Source organism: Neodiprion virginianus, chromosome 1, assembly GCF_021901495.1.
Source record: "Neodiprion virginianus isolate iyNeoVirg1 chromosome 1, iyNeoVirg1.1, whole genome shotgun sequence".
NCBI classification, from domain to species: Eukaryota; Metazoa; Arthropoda; class Insecta; order Hymenoptera; family Diprionidae; genus Neodiprion; species Neodiprion virginianus.
The window spans coordinates 35,795,298-35,816,683 of NC_060877.1; the positions used below are offsets into that span (position 1 = coordinate 35,795,298).

General features: G+C 35.4%; 4 protein-coding genes across 4 annotated transcripts; all 4 read right to left on the minus strand.

Moving 5' to 3' along the window:
• Positions 1 to 7,430: 7,430 nt before the first annotated feature.
• LOC124305758 (uncharacterized) lies at positions 7,431 to 11,637 on the minus strand. The gene is made up of 5 exons (XM_046765520.1): positions 11,000 to 11,637; positions 9,109 to 10,896; positions 8,267 to 8,755; positions 8,126 to 8,177; positions 7,431 to 8,033 (listed from the first exon to the last, which is right to left on the minus strand). Exons 1-5 carry the CDS (start codon positions 11,229 to 11,231, stop codon positions 8,024 to 8,026), a joined length of 2,571 nt encoding a protein of 856 aa, XP_046621476.1. The 5' UTR covers positions 11,232 to 11,637; the 3' UTR covers positions 7,431 to 8,023.
• Positions 11,556 to 13,849, minus strand: LOC124305855 (uncharacterized). Its single transcript, XM_046765784.1, has 5 exons — positions 13,201 to 13,849; positions 12,532 to 13,095; positions 12,328 to 12,457; positions 11,893 to 12,136; positions 11,556 to 11,677 (listed from the first exon to the last, which is right to left on the minus strand). Exons 1-4 carry the CDS (start codon positions 13,549 to 13,551, stop codon positions 11,895 to 11,897), a joined length of 1,287 nt encoding a protein of 428 aa, XP_046621740.1. The 5' UTR covers positions 13,552 to 13,849; the 3' UTR covers positions 11,556 to 11,677; positions 11,893 to 11,894.
• A 138-nt stretch (positions 13,850 to 13,987) lies between these two features.
• On the minus strand, positions 13,988 to 16,847 carry LOC124305811 (2-amino-3-ketobutyrate coenzyme A ligase, mitochondrial). The gene is made up of 7 exons (XM_046765668.1): positions 16,638 to 16,847; positions 16,098 to 16,294; positions 15,733 to 16,019; positions 15,371 to 15,577; positions 15,028 to 15,220; positions 14,753 to 14,930; positions 13,988 to 14,475 (listed from the first exon to the last, which is right to left on the minus strand). The coding sequence occupies exons 1-7, from the start codon at positions 16,804 to 16,806 to the stop codon at positions 14,318 to 14,320; spliced, it is 1,389 nt and encodes a 462-aa protein (XP_046621624.1). The 5' UTR covers positions 16,807 to 16,847; the 3' UTR covers positions 13,988 to 14,317.
• A 721-nt stretch (positions 16,848 to 17,568) lies between these two features.
• Positions 17,569 to 21,323, minus strand: LOC124305794 (nicalin-1). The gene is made up of 7 exons (XM_046765633.1): positions 20,787 to 21,323; positions 19,999 to 20,186; positions 19,534 to 19,863; positions 19,223 to 19,432; positions 18,708 to 19,112; positions 18,402 to 18,622; positions 17,569 to 18,278 (listed from the first exon to the last, which is right to left on the minus strand). The coding sequence occupies exons 1-7, from the start codon at positions 20,959 to 20,961 to the stop codon at positions 18,140 to 18,142; spliced, it is 1,668 nt and encodes a 555-aa protein (XP_046621589.1). The 5' UTR covers positions 20,962 to 21,323; the 3' UTR covers positions 17,569 to 18,139.
• Positions 21,324 to 21,386: the final 63 nt, after the last annotated feature.

A 21,386-nucleotide genomic window follows, 5' to 3' on the forward strand; every position in this document is an offset into this window, starting at 1 on the left:
GTTGAGTGTATTTATTCCGAAGACATTCGATATGTGTACGCAGTGAGGCACGGATGATGGGACGACGCTGGATCTAGCAAATTACTGCAGATCGAATACCCTGCGAAAATTGAAGGTATTACGTACTACGTTTAATTTATTTTATACTCTAATGCTATCGTGCAATATTGGCTTTGATGGGTTTGTCTGGCTGCGTACGCGAGACAGTTTCTCCATCATTTTCTGGATTAAAACGACTCGTTTATCGAAGATTTGATTTCATCGATCAGTGTATATATTCGTAAACTCTTATTTTTCAAAAAGAACGAACAGTCAGGTGATTTTCGAACACAGTTAACATGTAGAATGCAGCCTGTTGCCAACGTCACACCGATCATATTTTGTTTACCCGGCATTGTCATAAAATTCAATTATTGTTTGGTAGTGGTGACATAATTGTCAAATAATTGTTTTTACTATTTTAATGAGCCCCAATATTTGTACTTTGATAAATTTTTTGTTATATTGCGAAAAAAAATAAGTAAAAAATTTGAACTCTACAAAAACGACTCATTACTTTTCTTCATAATTTACAATAATTATAATGATCTCAGACTGGTTTGCTCCAATAATTACATGCGTGATTCTTATAAATCATCGATAGTTTTTACTTCTCTCCGCCTCCAAATTACTCTCACTCATCAGTTCTTGGATACGCTGTTGAGATCTTAAAGCAGCTTCTGAAAGATAAAAAAGATACTTTCCAAATAGTGATTATCATTATAGATTTTTATTAAATTTGTATTATTCCATTATGTTTCGTTTACCTGTAGACAAGCCTCGCAGTTGGGTTGCAATTGAACTAATAAATGCATCAATATCTATTTCTATTGGCCGTCCATTACAGTGCCAATGCTTAGATTCGTCATTTGCATGATTCTCTGCCAGTGGATTTGAATTTAATTCCTCATCGATACTTTGATCACAACTATTGCCAGAGCTTGTTCTTTCATAAATCATACTTGGGTTCTTAGATTTTACGAGTTGCGACTCCTTGGTAAATTTCAAAAACGACGATTTGAAACTTGATACATTTAAATAACTGTTTTCACTATCATCGACATCACTTGACAATAATGTACTATGAGCAATTGGAATTATTTCATTGTTTATAAAATTATCACCCATTTTTGTCATTGAACTGGATTTATTCTCATAACTTGGCATAATCTCAGACCTGTCTGTCGAACTATGATTATCTTCGTCAGTTCCTTTATTATTTTCAAAACTTCTTGTGGACAGAGTCACTTCAGAAGATTTGCATGACTTTCCGCATTGACTGTCCTCAGTGATTGGCAAAGGCGACTGCTTTACACTATCATCTTCACATTTAATCTGGACTGAAGTTCCATTTTCTTCTACAGACCATCTTGAATATTTAGGGGCTTCTTCGCTTAACTGTGTATGACTTTTTCTTGAAGAGTCATTGTTATTCTGATTCTGATTATTGATATACCTGACGATTCCAACTAATTCCTTTTTTACGATAGGATCCTTTACACGCTGCAAGCATATTTCTACACTTTTGATTAAAGTTTCTATTGTCATCGATTCCGTTCCGTTAGACGAATTCATTTCTAATATTGGTAGCGTCTTATCCACACAATCAACAGAACGATCATTCACTGAAGCCTTGTGGATGTCACTTTGATTACCAGGATCTTTGTAGTTTGTTGATAATATCGCAACATGCGGAGGAATCATATTACAAAGATCAAGATTTGAGCCGCCTGAATTTCCTTGGAAATTTGTTGAGGTATTTGTTTTTTGTTCACTTACAATGAATGCCATAGAATTTATAGATTCTTTTTGATCTTTCGATATTTTAATCTCGTTGTCGTCATTTTCCGTGTTTGGTTTTGAATTTGACGATTCTATTCTAGACGAAAAAGTATCTTCTTCATTTTTCTTTATCAGTGGAAATGTTCCTTGAACCCTCTCTGCCTGTCTTTTATTGCGAGAATTTGGTGGAATGGTTTCATTAGCGTGATTCGCGTTTGCATTGTCAGTCATCGTACATTTCTCTGTACTAGATTCAATAGTAGATTCCTCAAACGAATATCTGTCTATATCATCTTCGTCATGATGCGAAAGTTCAGAATCATTCTCAAAGTTGGTTAATCCTAGTTTCTTGATATCTTTCGGTGCTTTTCTCAATTCAATTGAAAATAGTGGCTGCAGCAGTTTTATTTCTAGCAAAACGGATTCCTTTTGGAAAGCTGTCGGGTCTAACGGAATTGATACTGAATTCTTGGTATTACCTTCCTCGTCTAATGCTGTAATTTTCGACATTGTAGCAACAGAAGTATTTGTTAGTATTTCTTTCTCTGCTATATGATAGGTATCATTTAAATTTTGCCCAGGCTCTCTAATCTTTCCTTGAGTTTGCTGTTCAACCACGTTCGGAACACTTTTCAAAAATTCCGTCTGACAAGTAGCAGACATTGATTTCACATTTGTATCTCCTATCATAACATTCTTTCGACTAGCTTTTCTAAGTAACTTTAAATCCCTTTCAGCATTCACCTCTTCCATCTTTCTCAAACTTTCACAGCAACATATGTTGTCGGCTAGAATATCACTATTATTAGCTAGCAGATATTCGTTTGGTGGTTTCATGATTGCACATAATCTGAGGCGACTGGTCACATCGCAAATTGGTGTACATACGCTGCTTGTGGTATCTCTATTACAGCAGGACTTGATGTGACTTTTGGCAGCGAATTGCAGTTTAGCTTCCAATAATGATTGGCCTTTCTCAGACTCGTTACGACTTGTTATTACACATTCGTTTGTCTTTTGATTATCTTCAAGTTCTGCAAAACATACAAAACACATCATCAATTGCTAAAAATTTTTGACGCTGTTACAAATCCGATGTACCTTTATCTAGACTGTTTTGCACTCTTTATATAATTTACCTATACAACACGAGGATACTTCACTGTGTTTCTCAGAGTCCGATACGTCTTTTTGATTTATATTCAAATCATTCCTACTACAATTATATTGTATATTTGATAAATTCTTTAATGAATTAGCCTCCGACACTTGATAAAGCCTTTTACTAATCGGCAAAACGATATTGTTCAGTGTTTTTACATCGTTGACACTATTGCAGTACCAAAATTCTTTTTTTCCTGATTCTGTCATAGTATAAGCAGAGCAGATTTGCTTGGGAGGGGTAGTCGAATACGATGCAGAATTCTTGTTCCCCTTGTTCGAGTTTTGTAACAACTGAAGCTCTTTTTTAGAAAATCCTTTTACATAATGCCTTTTATGATTATCAAGCCTTGACGTATTTCGATGTCCACCGTTTAATTGTGCCAACCCTGCTTCTTCGTCAGATTCACTGAATGACTCCCAGTCACTGAAATCCATCTCGTCTCTACTGAAAGATTTGATTGAACAACTGCTCAAAATACTTTTGAACAGTTTATTTTCTTGACTCGTGAAAAGCAAATCTCTGTTAACATCATGAGATATGCTACTGCTGAAATCATCATTACAGCTCGTTCCCGTTTGGATCTCTTTTTGATCATTTTGAGATATTTCTGTACACAAATAAACGCTAATATCTTTACCGTGACATTGAGGAAAAACATTTTTTACCCCATTGAAATCATTCCTTGGAAGTAATTGAGCATTGATTTGATTTTCTACAAATTCTTCATCATTTGACGCTACATATTTCTTTTCCGGTGTTCCGTTATGCAAGAAACTATCATTTTTTTTGGGGATAGTATGAAATTTCTTTTCAGATTTTACAAGATATTTCAATAGCTTCTGCAATCCATTTAAATGACCATTGTTAGATAAGACAATTCGATTAGCTTCTTTAATCAAAATTTTGTTTGAGTATCTAGGAACAATTCTCTTGCTTCTTTTAACATATCTCTTCATCAGATTTGGTAATACCTTATTTTTCGATCTACATAATTTATGGAACCAGGCATCAGAATTGAGACCATTGGTTTCTACATCGCAAGTTATATTTTCTGTTTCATCGAGCGATTGCTTCGCTGTGATTTTACAATTATTATTATGACTATTTAAAATGTACGTACTGAAATCTTTCCCTTCTTTGGGTTGCTTTTCGTCATCTTTTGCAAACAATTTGTGCTTACTCCTACTGCATTCAGTATCTTTAATTGAACTATTTTCATTACTGAACGTCTTACGAACTTGAGGAGGTGTGTTCTCGCTTGTATTGTACTCGCTTTTTGTACTTAATTGTGAAAAAATTGAAGTAGTCTCTTTCGTAGCTGATTGATTTATCACTGGCAAAATCATTGTTTTGACTTTGAAGGTAATTGGGTACCCAGTCTTTTTGTTATTCATTAAATCGCCAACTATATTTCTCAATTCTGTTTTCCACACTGCTTCATTTTCTATCTCTTTACTATTTACTTCACCATTGCCGCTGGTGATGAGGCTCTTCTTTGAAAAAAAATTCTTTTTATCAACAGTATATCCATTTTTATTCAAAGTTTTTTGGAGGCACTCCGTTATTTCTTTTACGACCTTATCTATGACCATGTTTTCTGTGCTTTCCGATGCATCTACTGAAATATTTGTAGTTACACAATTTTCAACTTTGATTACATCTTGCAAAGCAGGACTTGAATTACAGATATTTGAATTACTTACTAATTTCTGACAATTATCTTCAGTAATCAATTCGCTTTTTTTCATCTTTATTTTGTCACGTATTTCTATAGCTTTTAGATCCAAATCAGGGTATTTTCTGCTACCAATATCTTTCAGTCGAAACGATTTATCCTTTGTTCCATGTAAAACTGAAATTTTGTCGTTTTTCGCATGGTTCATACATGATGATTGCGTATTCGCATACTGTGAAGTTTTCGAAACTAAACGGTTTGAACTTGACATTTCATTAGGCTGCACACATTTTATATCAGCGATATTTTGTCGAGAATTTGTTTGGGACACTGTGTTACAAGATACGTCGGTTATATTTGGTACGTCAATATTTTTTACATTTTTTACTGTACCCTGATGCTGGGTAACCGAAATCGATTTATTTATGTTATTTTCGACACCAAAATCTACTCCTGCCATCATTCTATAACTGTGCAATTTTTTCTGTGGTACACCATTATTCGATTGTACTGATTTTCCACTTGGGATATCTTCTACATGATTGGTTTCGTTAACTGAGGATTTGACGAATTTGCAGGGAATAATATTGCAACGTTCTTCGATTGGCTGACGCCAACAAATTGTTTTATTCATAGGCTTTATTATGTGATTTTCACTTTGATCAGGATTTCTTTCATTCACTACCGTTCGTAAGTCTTCAGCTACCTTCTTCAGAATTAATCTTTCTTCGTGATCCGTAGACGTGCCTTTACCTGGTTTGTTTAACGTTTCGTCGATGAAATCTACAACAATTTTTGCTAAATTATACTTCATCAAACTTTTCGATTTTTGTTTTAGATCCTCGGTAGCTTCTACATTATGCCTTTCCTGCTTACAATCATCAATCTTCTCCGGAAAATCTTTCTCATTCAGAACACAATTCAATGTTTCTGACTTTTCTATTTGTCCCGAGCTTAATTCCACTTTCAAATTTTCAGAGTTACCATTTCTACCAATTTGACCAGATTCGATTTTTGCTTGGGGACTTTCAACGGAAATATTCTGTTTTATGAAATGCTCATGATTTTCGGATACCGCGGTTGAAGCGTGATTCATCTTAATCCTTATATTAGCCAGGGGTACATTTTTCTTTGATGTATTTTCATCTACAATGTCCACATTACGTTGGTGGTTGGAATTAAGTGCTACAATTGGTGGCTTGGTACTCATTAAGGATTTCAAATCAATGCTTTGTTCAGATTCTAAATTATCATTAAGACTCTTCGGGTTATTGGCTTTTGGTTTGCTACCGCCGGTACATTTTTCATTACGCTTGATATTCTTGCAAGGCGAAATTTGTGTTACACCAACCAAGCTTAATAAATTTGTAGCTCGTACCATTTCATCAACACTTCCCCAGTTTTTGCCAGACTTCTTTAATCTCTGTCTAATATTTCTTGTCGTAACACCATTTTGACTAGGTTGATAATTTATAGCATTCGAATTAATATTAACAGCACGTTCCAGGATTTCTGGAGAACTATATACATCCGCTGTTTTACTGTTTTCGTTGTTCCGAACAGATTTTGTGTTACATTGTACTGGCAATTCTTCATCATCTTTGTTATTTTTAATGTTTGTTTGTCGATTACTGGAACCGGATTTGAAATTATACTCTTCAGGTTCTTCTAGTGTTATGCTTTCGATGAGATGGCCATGTCCACGGTTTGTCAAAGGCTCGGATACAGGAATTCGGACCGCGGAGTTTATTTCCAATACGCCGTTTCTATAATTATAGGAGGTTTTAGGCCGATAATCAATCTGTGATTGCGAAATATAGCTTTGATTAAAATTTTCTGCACTGCACCCAACGTCATTGATTGAATGACAATTACAACAGGTATCCCTCGAAAATCCACAGGTAGGGCAACAACTTATATGTTCATTCGGAACACACATGTCAACACAATTCATAGGCATGATAGAATTTGGGTAGTAATCCGTATAATCTTCTTGGTTCGAATTTGGTATATATGGACAGATGACGGTTGTCTCTCCATAAGTCACCGGAAATCTTCCTCGCAATTCTCTTTGAGCAAGGTGATCCCCTGAATTGAATCGTAGGCGTTTCGGCACAGCGATAAGATTCAAACTGCTAGATTGTTGATTCTAAATGGAGTTGAAGATTAAACAATTAAATAACATTCTCAATTAAAGTTCAGTCGGAAAATAACATATTTCTATGTAACACAAACATGTATTTAAGAATAAAGATTTTCCTCACCGCTCTCTCTTCGTCCTGGATAACTTTCAATAACATGCTGTTCATTAACGGATACCACAGCAAATTTGAATAGGCACAGCCTCCTAAAAATGCGATGTTCTCTAATTTTTGCTGTTCTTGCTTATAAGTTTTACGGATGTATTTAATCTGATTCAAGCACTTGTTAATGGTTAATCCAAATTCGTTCATTTCGCATAATATTTGGGAAAATGCGTTTGATTTTGCATCGTAGTTCTCATATTCAGATGAATAAGGATTCCACAGGCATTCGTAACTTTTGTAAAGTCTTAAAAATTTGAAGATTTTTGCTTCGCTCCAGTGATTAGACATTTTTTTCTCTGGTCGACGAACCACTTTGTATCATTAACGCGAGATGGATTACAGGAGTTAGATTGTTCCGAATTTTTAAACCAATCGTAAATTACAACTGATAACTGTTCAAATTTCATAATAATTTTAAAATACTAACAGTCTTGGGCATACGGAGTATAGGTCAATTATGCATAGCCTCGATATAATATACATCCTGTAACTAATGAAATTTTTGAAACTTTGGTTTGTATTTATTACCAGAAATGTCAAAATGACATTCTGTCAAGTTGTTTTTACATTTTCATTTACTTCTTTGAACCACAATACCCGTGACAATACTCAACACCATCTTGCCAACAAGAATTAATCTAACTCCGTTTCACTTATTTTTTTATTCTTGGGTTGATCAACCTACCATCTGGATTAAAAATTTTGAAAGGTAGTTCAAAAAGACAATAATAAAACTCAGTATCATTGGTTTATATGTTATTGAAATATGAAAAAACTTCTACGCAATGAACTTACCGATCACACATAACATTATTTACTGACTGATATGTATATAGTTGGATTTATTTTTAAATTTCATCCTTAGTTTATAAAATTTTATTGACAGCTTATGAAAAACGGTTTCAATTATTTTTTCAATCCTTGCTTTAGTTTTGAAATATTTCAGTGTTCGAAGTATGGCTGGTAGGTAATTAATGAACAGTCACCCCATCATTCTCTGGTGTAACGGAAGTCAACAGATGCTGGTGATGCTAACTGGATATACATCAGATGTCATCATTTTCGTCTGTAACAAATAATTGAGAATGATTTATTCGCGGCAACGCAGTTAGGCTTGCTAACTACACAAAAAAAAAAAAAGAACATATTGAAACATACAAATGTCCTGAATCCGTTGATTTTTCTGGTTGTTTGCAGCATTCGTTGTTTCCTAGAATCATAAAGATGAGAATGGATGAGAATAGACCTGTACATTTCGATTTAAATGCATTAAAGTGTTTACGCATAATCGATGCTAACCATTTTCCTTAGGTTGTAGCATTTGATCCATCATTATTGTATATTTCACAACATCTAAGAAATCTTTTGTTAGTTGACTTGCAGGTAGACTCTCGCTGACGTTCCGGGATGACGACGGAATGGTTTCATTTCCACCAAATTCACTTGTATAATCCAAAATTGGATCGGATATAGAGTTCGATACATTTGAATGATCTGGAAGTCTACTCTGTAAAACGTTCCTAGTATTTTTTTCATTTGATGGTTCATTTATTTGAGTTAATCTAGTATCTGTTTCATTGGTTGATTGGTTTTTTTGAGTTACAACTGCAGGGTTTAGTTCGTTTCCACTAGTATCTTTATTTACTGCATTATTGACCTCTCCTGGAAGAAGATACATAGTTGTTTCGTCTTCCGATATACCGCTGAGACAAACAGGTCTTTCAATAGGAGACTGTGGCCTTAAATTTTCAGTCGAATCATCAAGCTTCACTATCTTGGCAGGTGACTCTGAAACCATTTTTTTATCAATTCAGATATACTTCTTATCTTTGAATCTGCGATCAAATTGAAAAATTAAGTGTCTACGGTAAGATGCAGAAACTTTAAATGTTGTTGGCATCAAATGGACATTTCTATTGTATCTCAATCCATCAAAGAATAACCTCTTTGTCTATCTAACTATATCTCTATCAAAAAGAAAACAACGTTGGACATTCAAAACTCTGCATGATAAAAACATCCAGTCATGACCGTGCTATTACTCCAATCTGTAAAATGCCGCCGGCTGACATCTGATTGCATTTATGTAATGATTAGGGAGAGCATTTCATTAATCTTACATTAGTTATACGTATTCTCACCTTGTGAATTTTTGTTTTCGACCTGTTGACTCTTAGAATGTTTGTTTAAAGGAAGAAATCGATACTGGGTGCTGTCTGTCGTATTATCGTAATGCATAGCATCTTCTAATTCATTAACATTACCCTCGGGGTATCCCACTTTGGCTGGTGGAAGTGTTGTTATTTGTTGAAAAGTATCAAGCATTGTATTCAAAGTTCTTTGCAAATTTATTGGTACTTCCTGTGTGCTATCGGCTTCCAATATTTTTACAATAACATTGAGTAGTATCCTCGTATTATTAAAACTCTCTTCTGGCAATGAGCTATTCTTAATATCTGGGCGTGCTGCACAGCACGATGGTTTTCCGCTTACTTGATCATCATTCACTGCGTATGAGTATTGATCTATCGGAGGCTCATTTCTGTATGGAGTTGGAAGGCGTGCATCTTTATAGTGTAGTGATGTAGTCATCAAGGAAACGTCTTTGTTATTAACAGATTTCGAACGATTCGATTGCCCTGTTTGTACATCTGGTATCGTCTGGATTATTTGATTTTCATAAGATGTGTCAGTCTGCGCACCCTTGCTGGTAGACGGTTTATGCTGCACTCCGATTTTCGTCATATCTTGATGCTCAGAGTCATCTTCGAATTGTCTTTCGAAGGCAGTCCCTGAGTTACGAAACCGTTTCTTTGCATGATTGTGCTTGGAACGACCATGGTTTATGTCCAATTTAATAATATTGCTATGTCTTGCCGAATCTATATTTACATTTCTACATGCTGCATGTGTATCAGTTTTACATAAGCATTCAACAGTGCTCATTGCTTTTTTTTCACTCTCGGAATGTGGGCACAACATATACTTCGATAGTTGTCGATTGATGGCACGAACTTCGTATCCAATAATTTCTAGATGTTGATCCTCCTCATCCGAATTTGGGATAATGATTGTGAATCGTGGGCAGATTTCGTATTTATCTTCTTCAGGTGTGATTGGTAATACCGCAGGCCTAACTCCGCCGAATTCCTGAACGCATGCATTGTACCTGGTAGGAGACACGTTATCGTTCCCAATTATGTCATCGAAAAATTCTGGTGCTCTCTTTGACTGCTGATTGAATGCGTCACGGTAGCGAACCATACTTGGTGTAGGTTCATTGATATGATGGCTAGTTCGATTTATTTCAAAATTGGGCTGGATGTGTTCCAAATAGTAGCTTTGAGTATTATGGCCAACGTTACTTGGATGCGTTGCAATATTGTTTCCAAATTCTTTTTTACTTTGAGGACAACGAACATAATTAATTTCTTTCGATAAAATATCGTCTGGTAATTTTACTGCTTTGATATTATCTTGATAGGTCGTATTTTTTGTGTTATCAAAATTTTTTTGTCGAGTAGAAATGCATTTTCCGCTGTAGTTTTGCGACGGGTTAGGAGGATCTTCATTTGTTTCAAGGTTTTTTTGAGATTGAATAACATCGGTTTCCTGTAGTTGAGGTTTCCTACTTGAATAATTAACTTTCTTGCCGTAAAATGGTGGAGAATTTGTCTCGTCAATGAAATTTTCATCAGCAAGTTTTGATGAATTTACTGTAACAGTTCTTTCAGTTTCAGGTTGAATTTTGGTCCTGCTCTCTTTACAATTATTAAGTTCATATGTTTTACTGTGCATCTCGGTCGGACTTTTCTCTGTTTCCCAACCACAGGACACATATACGTTATGCTGATCATTTTCATCGTCGACCAGTTTGTATTCACTCTGCAAATTAGCATTTCGTTGCTGTGCTTTTGGTTCTTCGAAGCCTGTGAAAAATTGATATTAATCCTACGTATACTACCATTCGCCGAATATCTATTGATCAATTATTCGTAGCCTTTTACTGCCAAGTCGGCCACTGCATGATACCTGAGTCTTCTAGCTCTTCTTCAGATAGAACTGAGGCATTGTGATCATTCTTTTTGGATATGCTTTCAACATTTCTTTCATAGTTATCTTGTGAGATAAATTGTCCATGCTTATTGAATGTTGGAGTGTGTTTGGTGCGCTTGCTCTTTGTCCCAGCACAAGGAGCGAATTTGACTGGAGTTTTACTGAACGTTTCCTCATCATTTATCACTTCGCATAGCATTTGAGACATAAGATTAAACCATGGTACATTCGAATTGTATAGTTTTCCAGATTTTAGTTTCTTTTCAGCCTTTGCCTGTTCTCGTTTGTATCTAAACAAGTAAATTTCCTAACTTTAGTTATTTCAAGATATTGAAAAACTGTCATGCATGCAAAATAAAAAACATTAACGTAATCCTGTTAAGCGCATGTGTAAAACCCGCGTCATCCTGACTTTACTTTTCCCTTATGACTTCAATTTGTTCCAAACATTCGGGCACTCTGATACCAGGAAAATTCAACTCCTGTACAACAGTTTTAAAGGCTTCATTCTTAACAGCACAGTTCCTATAATCATAAGAGTACGGATTCCAGAGACATTTATGTTTTCGGTACAATGTCAGAAACTTTTCGATCAATTTGTCATCCCATTTGCTCGACATATTTCATTATGCTTGCAAGTCGGCTCCTAAAAGTCTATGGAAAAAATAACATTTCGTTTTTGTTGTGTTGTGAAAATTTTTTGTTAAATTTAGATAATTGTTAGTTTTCAAAATAATAATGCCGAATTATGACAGATTTGGAATAGGTTGTAAATTACAATTGAATACAGATATTCTGTGTTTTCCATTGCATATCATTACAGCTCATTTTTTCTACATATTAATAATCATGTCGGATAAAATAATTACTTTTAATTACATCCAAATCCGTAACATTGGCTGGGTTTCATTGGAAATAAAGGCAAACATTTGCTGACCGGTACGCCGCATGCGCAAGTTTGATCTTTTTCCAAAGAACAACATTCTTTGCATTCGTTGCAAGTGCAGGTGCAATCTTTGCTACCAGTTTTTGCAGCTACGCTGTCTTTCATACAGCATAGTCGCTCTTCGGTCATCATATCTTGTATGCGTTTCTCCAAATTGATAGCCGATTCTTAAGGAAGAAAAAAAAGAAATGCATATGCGCGTAACGTCACATGGATTCAATTTTGAGAAAAAAAAATAGACGTGTCAACATTAAATTGTTCTGAGCCAACTTAAATTGGATTCCTGAAATATACTTCACTAAGTTGTTCAGATTAGATAATTCTGTTTCGAATAAAGTCATTCAGACTTGACAATTACCTAAGCTGAGACTACGCAACTGACAAGCGACACTCTTCCCGAACATGTCAAATTCGTCATACTGGTTACACTTCTTTCCACTTCCTTCTGCGGAATCTATGCAGACATCGTCCAGCGAAAATTCATCATTCTGTAACAATCGAGGAACTAGTAACAGGTTCTTATTCGCCTTTTAAAAAATAATTACTGTGATCGCGAGAGTACCATTGTGCATTGCGCCTTTTCTGCATGTTCGCAATTCGTGTAAGTATTTGCTGTAGATTTTCTTTCAGTTTGAACGCCAGATTGACTAATGTAAAGTGAGCTTGTTCTGTTGCCGGCATCTATACATCTTTTTGATACTTGGGCGCATTTTGTCGTGCTCATAGATCGTATAACATCGTTTCCTTTATCGCACATTGTCTTTCTTGTGTTTGTGGCGTTGTCAGTTTGTGTGCACGATCTACCGTGCTTGTTAAATTTTGGTAGCGGTCTTGATCTCTCTAGATCTGACGCAGAATTTCGTTCTACGCAATTTCTTCGTGTAGAGCATATTGGTGACTTGGAGGAACCACGAGTTTTAGATGCACGAGACTTGGAACGGTGATGTTTCTTGTGAGGAAGATCCAAATATGTTTCCCTATTTGAGTAAGATGCGCGATCTTGTTCAAAGTTTTCAGAAGGTGGACATTCACATGGTGGGCATTCACATCCGTCAATCACTGGGTTTTCGTTATCGCATCCGTCACCATCACCATCTCCTTCTTCGTCTTGCGAACAATCACAATCCTATGCAAAACAATGAAATATTGAAATTAAGAATTTTCTGCCATACAAAGATAATGGCTCAGAAGTGAAAATTACACAATTTATACGTAAAAATATGCATCGTACCTTTCTAGAATCATCGTTGTAATTGTTGGACTCTGATTGAATGTATGGAAATAGCAGTTCATGCATAATTTCAAACCAACTAGCTTTAGGCTTATAAAAAGTGCCGCGTGATATGGCAGCGCTAATTTTTGAAAGCTCAAAACAATATTGTTTTTTCACAAACGATATGCGTTTGACGCAATCGCATACAGTTAACCCAGGTATATTCATACACCGAACAATTTCCTTGTAAGCTTGATAACAACAAAGCTGCTTGTTGAATTCTGGAAGAAACGGATTCCACAGGCATTCGTGTCTTCCGTAAAGAATCACCAGTTTTACCGTTGCACGTTCTGTCCATTTAATCGTCATTTTTCTACATGCAAATGTCGTCTGTAAGTTAACTGAAAATAAATCCAACATACTTGCAATCTATTGGAATAGATTCTCAAGCATATTTTTCTGATTCAAATTACTTTGTGTTATTTTACTGGCGATGGTGAATGATTTATTAATCATTTGGCATAATATCGATTCGTCGTTGCTAATTTATATTCAAATTTTCTAATCTTAATATCAATCTGTAAATATTCTTCACAGATTTATCCGAAGATTAATTAAGAAGTTGTACGTACTTACTGCTACGAGCTGTTATGAATTTTACTCCCAGTAATGTTATACTATTAATTTATATTGTGAGGAAATGACTGGTTACTAATTCCGGAAAATCTGTCAAACAGATCGATTTATCAACTTGAAGTAGTTAATTCCTACTTCTGATCAAATAGAAGAAAAATTTTGCTCACAGTTATTTCAGAACAAATTCATTCATCCATTCGCATGTTGTGTGTACATGAGTTTGTTTCAATTCTTAGGCTACCAAATGTGGTGATTATTAGTGATAGCAGTAGAAGCAGTATTTTTTAAGAAAAGCTAATGACTGGTTGTGCTTTACAGCCAACATCTTTTTACCATACACTTATTTTAATTTGTCACAAATTTCGACAGTCATACAACTGAGAACATTAACTTGCTGGCGGCCGGGTTTTTTTTTATTATAGTGGTGTTGCCGGCCGTCTAGAGGTTAATGTATGTACCCATACATTGGATAATTTATTCAACTTCAAGAATAAAGTATTTACGATATGACTTTAAGTTCTTTTCCTATTTGTATAAAAGCATCCACCGCCCTCTCGATGTCTTCTGTCGTGTGAGCTGCGCTAATCTGAACACGTATTCTTGCTTTGCCTTTTGGTACTACGGGATAACTGAACCCAATCACGTAAATGCCTTTATCTGCAAACAACATGGAATACATAAGAGATTTCGTATCGTTTTACTTATTTGCGGAAGTTTATAATCTCCAATTATTTCAAACCATTCGTAATTGATGCTCTAAAAGTACGTACTAGCAAAATAGGTCTAGACCTGTTCTATCCTGTAGTAATTTTACTGACGAAATTATAAAAACAACTAAACTTGATGATTTTTTATTTCTACTACTACCTTTACACATGTTCAAGCAAAATTATTAAGAAGAATATGAAAAGGATATTCAAATTTATTTTCTTACTAAGCATTCGTTCCGCAAAAGCTGAAGCCAGCTTTGCATCTCCAAGCATTACTGGGCAAATCGGATGTCCATCTCCACTTAAAGTGAATCCTGCCGAAGTCATAGCGCTTCTAAAATGTTCAGTGTTGCTAGAAACACGTTCTAGAAATTTCGTGCTATCAGAGATGAGGTCAAGAACCTGTGAATACCGTAATAATTAAGTATTGTTTTTCTTTATTGTGGTTACCGGTAACTTATTTTTAAAGGCTTCATAATTGATTAGCGGAAGGTGATACCTTAATTCCTGTAGCAACGACGGGTGGCGGCAGTGAATTAGAAAACAAATATGGTCTGCTACGCTGTCTTAACAAATCAACGAGCTCTTTTGGTCCAGTAGTGTAACCACCAGCTGCCCCGCCGAGGGCTTTTCCGAGTGTTGAATTTATTATGTCAATGCTTGGAAGTAGGTCGAAATACTCTTCCGTTCCTCTGTAATAATTATTTGGAAATTTAAAATCACCGTTTGTAAATTTCGTTATCAACAAGAGCAAGCTTTGTTGAATTAGAACATGTTACCTATTTTACTGTCCAACCATCGACTATCCAGATTAATTTTTTCATTAACGGCACGTGACTCACCTGCCAGTTTTTCCAAAAAATCCTGTCGCGTGACAATCATCGACAAATGTCAAGGCATTGTATTTCTTCGCCAATTCAGTAATTTTGGGTAATGGTGCAACTGTGCCATCCATTGAAAATATTCCGTCGGTAGCGATCAATTTTAATCGCGACGAGGCACTTTGTTTTAGCTTTTCTTCCAGGTCTGCCATATCTCTATGTTTATACCTGGTGATGTAGACAGAAGAAGATAAATATTCAGAAAATGTAACCATTATTATAATCATCTCAGGTACAGCTAGATGTTGAATGAGGATTATAATCCGAGTTTGATTTGACTGATTTATGTAAATTAATTCTTTTTCATTTTTCAGAAAAAATACCTGTATCTTGTCGCTTTGCAAAGTCGAATCCCATCAATGATTGACGCATGATTCAATTCGTCACTTATTACAGCATCGTCTGCTGTTAATAAAGTTTCAAAAATCCCAGCATTTGCATCAAAGCAAGACGCATACAAAATTGTATCTTGTCTCTTGTGAAAAGCTGATAACTTATCTTCCAATTCTTTGTGGATTTCTTGAGTACCGCAAATGAATCTTACCGAACTTAAACCAGCTCCATATTTATCCAAAGCTAGTTTAGCAGCTGCAACTACTTCTTCGTTATTCTAAAAACAATATGATATATTTAAAAAATTCAAACATCAATTCGTGAGTTATTCCTTAAATATAGATGCTGTAGTTACAGATAATCCCAAGTAGTTATTCGCGCAGAAATTCAAAACTTCCTTTCCATTCCCAACTCGAATCTTCATGCTCTGTGGTGAGGTAATTACTCGTTCTGATTTCCATGTTCCAGCACTTTTAATTGATTCTAATTCTGGCTGTAGAACTGCTGCCAAAGAACTCATGCTAGATCGTAGATGACATTTTGCCCATGGAGCTGTAAGATAAATAATTCATTGGAAGAAAAAAAAAACAAATTTCCAAATAATTGGTTGTAAGAAAAAATATGATCACTCTATTTTCAACACTTACGAACACAATTTCATTTTAAAATATAAAATTGATATTACAAGAATACCGATTACGAGTTTAGCAGTTAAATTAACTTAGTCATGCAGTTATTCTAGAATAATGAAACAGTCTAGAAAATTACACATCGTTGTGCAGCCTCATGGAAAATAAGCGAATAAATTTGAACTCAATTCGCAAATTGCTAGAATAAATTTATGCATAGTTAAATTAGAAGCGCAAGTGTTAAAAATGATAAAAATTTAACTTACGTTGTTTAAATATTATTCGCATATTGTAGCTTTGGATGAAACTGATCATTGCAGTCTTGGCTGCTGGTGGAATTATGCTGTGGTAAGATATCTGTAGATATTGGATGGAGAAAGTACATATGATTAACAAAACTCCAGTCAAAACGCAAAGTAGTTGACCTTCATACATGCTGAATAAAGAATGACATAGTGTTGAAATTATAAACAACGTCGCCATATTCAAAGTTTTAGCCCGATATTATAAAAATAAAAAATTCTGTATTTTACTTCTACAGTATTGATGAACGACGAAAATTGTGTTGAAGAAAAACTCCCACTGAGTAGCGCTAGTGGTGAAAAAAGGAGTTGACAACATTTATTAATTTTCAAATTTTATTGTAACGTAGCTTAATATTATATGTATACCTTTTGTAACATTCTAATCGTGACTATTTCATAAAGATACGAGAAAATAAAATTATACAAAAAATTTATGGGCTAACAAAAAAAAAAAAAAATTTCACATGTATCTATTTTAGTCTACTCAACGAAGAATCTTGATTTTCATTAATCTTAAACAGTAATTGTTGCATTGGCGTTTGTATAATGAGTAAAAACTTGATCAAACATCATTTCCTTTTGCCAAAAAGTAAAGAAATGGATAATTATTGTGTACTAAGGAATTTTTCCTTGATTGCTCTGTACATTATTTCATCTTTCTTCAAACAAATTTCTTCGCCATGTTCGAACTATTGAGCAGATTTTTGTAAATTTCACTCAAGGCGACTAGTAGTTTTTCTATTCTACAATTAGCTATTAATATGTTCCGTTGAAACAATATACATTTCTGTACAAAAAAAAAAAAAATGAGATTTATCTGAATGATGGATAAATATCGGAAATAATTTTCAAATGTTAAAAGCTATTGATCTTTCAATTTCTTATTATTCTCTACAGGTTTACTCACTTATCGTTAGTAATATTTTACTGTCTTCATTGCTTTACAATTGTTTTTTTTTTTCATTTTTCGTCTTTCATTCTCTTCTGGTAACCCTTATATGAGATTAATGCAATAAATTCTACGATTTTCGGGAAAACCCAATTTGTCGTTTACCAATCAACATCAGGATTTTACAATATTTAGTTTTTCATAACGTAATTATAAACATATGAGAAATAGCATCGTGTATTCATTACATGCTGATAATTTAAGAGCTTAACGTTTGTAAGTATCGCTGCAAATGCGTTAAGATTAGCGAGGGTAACATTACATGATACTGACGTTGCAAGAAATCCATCTCTACGCACATTGATCTTTCACCTAATATTTTACACTCCTCAAATACATTATGAGTGAAAAGGTAACCGAATGATAAAAATTCTAGTTACACAGATCCTTGGCTGATCGTCGAAACTGCATTTATAATTGTTCTCTTCACTTTTTTTTTGTTTTACTGCATTAAATAAACATACGAATAGTTACTAATCTGATGTATTGATGAATGCAAATCGTCTCTGCCATCCTACGATGTTTTACTTTTCACAGAGAGGCTTGTCGCCAGATTGTACGCATGAGTGAAGTTGTGAACCACTAGATAAACTATGCCAAGGTACAAGACTATGGCGAATGTTAAGAAGAGATCGAATACTGCAGGTTTGACGCTGTAATCAAACAAAGAATCAATGGTTAGTCACATACGACTTATCTTACAGCTACGTGATTATTAAAGTATAGATAGAGAAATCATTCTCAGTGACGTAATTTTCACTTGAAAGTATATTCACCTGTAAACATTAAGTGTGGCTTTTGTCACGTCATAGAAGACAAATTCAGGATCACGTTTATCAGGAGTGTGGAGTGTCACTTTTACATCTCCGAGATATCGGGACATTGCCTCCTTCAAGGTTGTCACCAAAGGATTTTGTTTGTCAGCTAATAACGGAGCAGCTCTCGGTTGGTTGCTCAAATACTCTTGCCAGAGAAGTAAAGCATCTTTGGAAACACTCTGAAAAAAAAAAGAACGTTCTATAAAGCAACATCTGCGACTACAAATTGGATATGATAAGTATTGATATTATAATCCCAATTACCAGAGAATCGGCAAAAATTTGACTAGAACTCAGATTATAAATGTGTCTGGCGAGCGCTTCGGCTACAATTTTGGTATTTGTGTGTAGTCTGTCTATTTGATCATCCTGTCGCATATCTAAAATAGACGCTCTCGCCGGGTCCTTGTGACTTTTTAAACTAGATATAGTTGCAGCTGGCAGCCTTCTGATGCTGTACCTCTCATGCTCCCACGCCAGTGTTTCTTCAGCAAGATTGATTTTTTTGTGTACCCCTTCCACGTTAATACCGCCAATCGCGTCGGAAACGGCTTTGAGTTCTTTGTAGAAAAGACCACCAGGGGAGTTTTCTTTTGGCGGTTTTGACACATGTACGTATAAATTATCGCTCGATGATACAGAGTCAAGACAAATTACATAGGAAGCATCCTGAAAGATGAGAATTAGGAGTGAAAAATTGCAGTTCTGTACTTCAAAGTAATTGTACTTCATAGGAATCTTTTTAATAACTCCCAGTAGCAATGCTTTGGTAAATTTACCTGTATTATCGAGCCTTCTAAACCATCAAGTTGATCCTCTAGCCACTTTTTACTTCCCTGATAATTTAATTTTCCAGCACCGGTCAAGATGAATACCAAATTCTGCCGTGGTCTCGACCTTCCCACTGAATACAATGCTGAAAAGAGTCTGGCCAATTCTAATAACATCGATACACCAGATGCGTTACTATCTGCTCCGAATGATAATTCCTGGAACAAACACAGGTGATATAATTTTCCCATCGCTGTTTGTACAATATTTGGAGAGAATGTTGTGAATGTCATTCTAACACATTTTGATTGGTACTTACTGGAGCGACCCCTGCACTATCGTAATGTGCAACTATCGCGATAGTTGGTAATTTTTCCTCTTGTCCCGTACCCGACAATTTTCCCTGCAGCGTCGCTACTTTGACATCAGTTCTGGCGACAGCTTGGCTCGTGGCTACAACAACTTGGTAACCACTTGCAGACACAGAGTTGAACATGGCTTCTGCAGCTGAACCAGCCTTCTCATCGGTCAAAAAACTGCTCGAAACGTCATCCAGAATTAATTGGAGATCTGGCGTCCAGGGTGCAAAGTATACTGGAATTGGAGATTCTGGTCCGAGCAGCATCGCCTCTTCCAAAGCCATAATATGCTGTAAAATGGATTTCGAATAACTGGTATCGAAGGAGGTTAAACACTTTGGTGAATGAGCCTTATTTTTATTCTTCGTTAACTTTTTAGAAACTGAAATATGACTATAGTCGTTATTTCTTCCTCGCGACATTACCTGTCTTTCTTCTTCTGAGAGAGCATGCATTTTTTCTGGAAGCACAACTACCAAAGCGCCAGCTTTGCTGCGAATCGAATAAAATGAATCAGGTGCCAGATCCAAGGCTCTGGTAATAATACAGTGTCTAGATGTGCTCCATCCAGTTAATGATCTAGCTTCTAACGACACAGGTGAGCTACGGCACCCTTGAAGAAAGATAACAAGTCAAAGATTAACTTCATTACTTCTGAATCAAAATCCACAAAGGATATGGGTTTAGAAACAGTTGTTACGAAGCGTGAAGCGAATCACAATTTATTATATTCAAGGACAATACAATTTCGTGTTACATCAGTAGTAATCATAAAGATTAATTGTTTTTTTTTCCCAATCAAAGAAGTTTGAAACACCGAGACAAATATTTTGAAAAATATGTACGTGTTGACTATTTTTGAAGTTTCAGGTGTACGTATCGGTGGTAAAAAAAAGGTAGCTTTTAGCACAATAATAGTAAAATTATTTTAGCCATTTGTAACCTGCTTCATCATTTCAAATATAATCTGAAATTGCAGGAAAAAAGGTGTGATCAGTCCTCTTGTCATTATAACTTCGCAAGGAAATTGCTTTGAGCATATCAATAATTGCATTGGGTAAGAATTTGGAACCATTTTTCCCGCATACGATGACGTGTAGGTTCTTTTAATGTAAACCATAAGATTCGAACGGTTCACCAGACCCGAATGTTGGGATCGATGACTTGACGTTGTACAAATTATTGCAGAGAATATTGTATTAATTAGAATTACCATGTGGTACGCCATGCAGGTCATACTGGTGCATCCGATATACGGGAAACTCGTGAGATGCGGCAACGGGGTTAGCTGGTGAAATGATAATGAAAATGGGCAAAACTATCAACAAGTAATAAGGCAGGTAGCCGCGGCATAATTCAGCAAAACTATCGCACTCTTCTAGCCACATTTTCAGTCACGAATCTGCTCATAAAACCCCAATATAATCTCCCAAAAATTGATTCGTTGGTTTGCACAAATCACCGCAGTGTACCTCAATGCAGAGCTCACGTGAAACTGCGTGAAACTACTTTTGGGCGAATGGAATGATATGACACGAAGTGTACGTAAAATGATAGAAATCGATACGGTCGTTCGTCGAGGTGCAGTACCGGCAATTCACAAATCTTAAACGACTAATACGATGTTTATTCTAATAAAGACGTTGCCTTTTTAAATTATTTATTATCATAATACGCAGGATTGTTTTAATTGCCGAAATCGTATTTGCGGACACGACGTTTTATTACTCGATGAAATATGCATCTTGAAGTTGCAATTCGTGTGCAATATTTGGTAGCTCCGAATTTCAAGGTAACTGCTGCTCCAGTTTCT

What these genes read in the sequence shown, in the direction of transcription:
- LOC124305758 (XM_046765520.1), bottom strand. Translation starts at nt 11,231, where the DNA reads ATGTCTCAAATGCTATGCGAAGTGATAAATGATGAGGAAACGTTCAGT. An exon ending in CGAAAACAAAAATTCACAAG is followed by an intron (nt 8,756 to 9,108) that starts GTGAGAATACGT and finishes AAATGGTTTCAG; the next exon opens with AGTCACCTGCCAAGATAGTG. An exon ending in GCTACAACCTAAGGAAAATG is followed by an intron (nt 8,178 to 8,266) that starts GTTAGCATCGAT and finishes TTATGATTCTAG; the next exon opens with GAAACAACGAATGCTGCAAA.
- LOC124305855 (XM_046765784.1), bottom strand. Translation starts at nt 13,551, where the DNA reads ATGACGATTAAATGGACAGAACGTGCAACGGTAAAACTGGTGATTCTT. An exon ending in ACAACGATGATTCTAGAAAG is followed by an intron (nt 13,096 to 13,200) that starts GTACGATGCATA and finishes TGTTTTGCATAG; the next exon opens with GATTGTGATTGTTCGCAAGA. An exon ending in GTTGCGTAGTCTCAGCTTAG is followed by an intron (nt 12,137 to 12,327) that starts GTAATTGTCAAG and finishes TTCTTCCTTAAG; the next exon opens with AATCGGCTATCAATTTGGAG.
- LOC124305811 (XM_046765668.1), bottom strand. Translation starts at nt 16,806, where the DNA reads ATGTATGAAGGTCAACTACTTTGCGTTTTGACTGGAGTTTTGTTAATC. An exon ending in ATAACTACTTGGGATTATCT is followed by an intron (nt 16,020 to 16,097) that starts GTAACTACAGCA and finishes TATTGTTTTTAG; the next exon opens with AATAACGAAGAAGTAGTTGC. An exon ending in TCGTTGCTACAGGAATTAAG is followed by an intron (nt 14,931 to 15,027) that starts GTATCACCTTCC and finishes CGGTATTCACAG; the next exon opens with GTTCTTGACCTCATCTCTGA.
- LOC124305794 (XM_046765633.1), bottom strand. Translation starts at nt 20,961, where the DNA reads ATGTGGCTAGAAGAGTGCGATAGTTTTGCTGAATTATGCCGCGGCTAC. An exon ending in ATAGTGCAGGGGTCGCTCCA is followed by an intron (nt 19,433 to 19,533) that starts GTAAGTACCAAT and finishes TGTTTGTTCCAG; the next exon opens with GAATTATCATTCGGAGCAGA. An exon ending in AAATTTTTGCCGATTCTCTG is followed by an intron (nt 18,623 to 18,707) that starts GTAATTGGGATT and finishes TTTTTTTTTCAG; the next exon opens with AGTGTTTCCAAAGATGCTTT.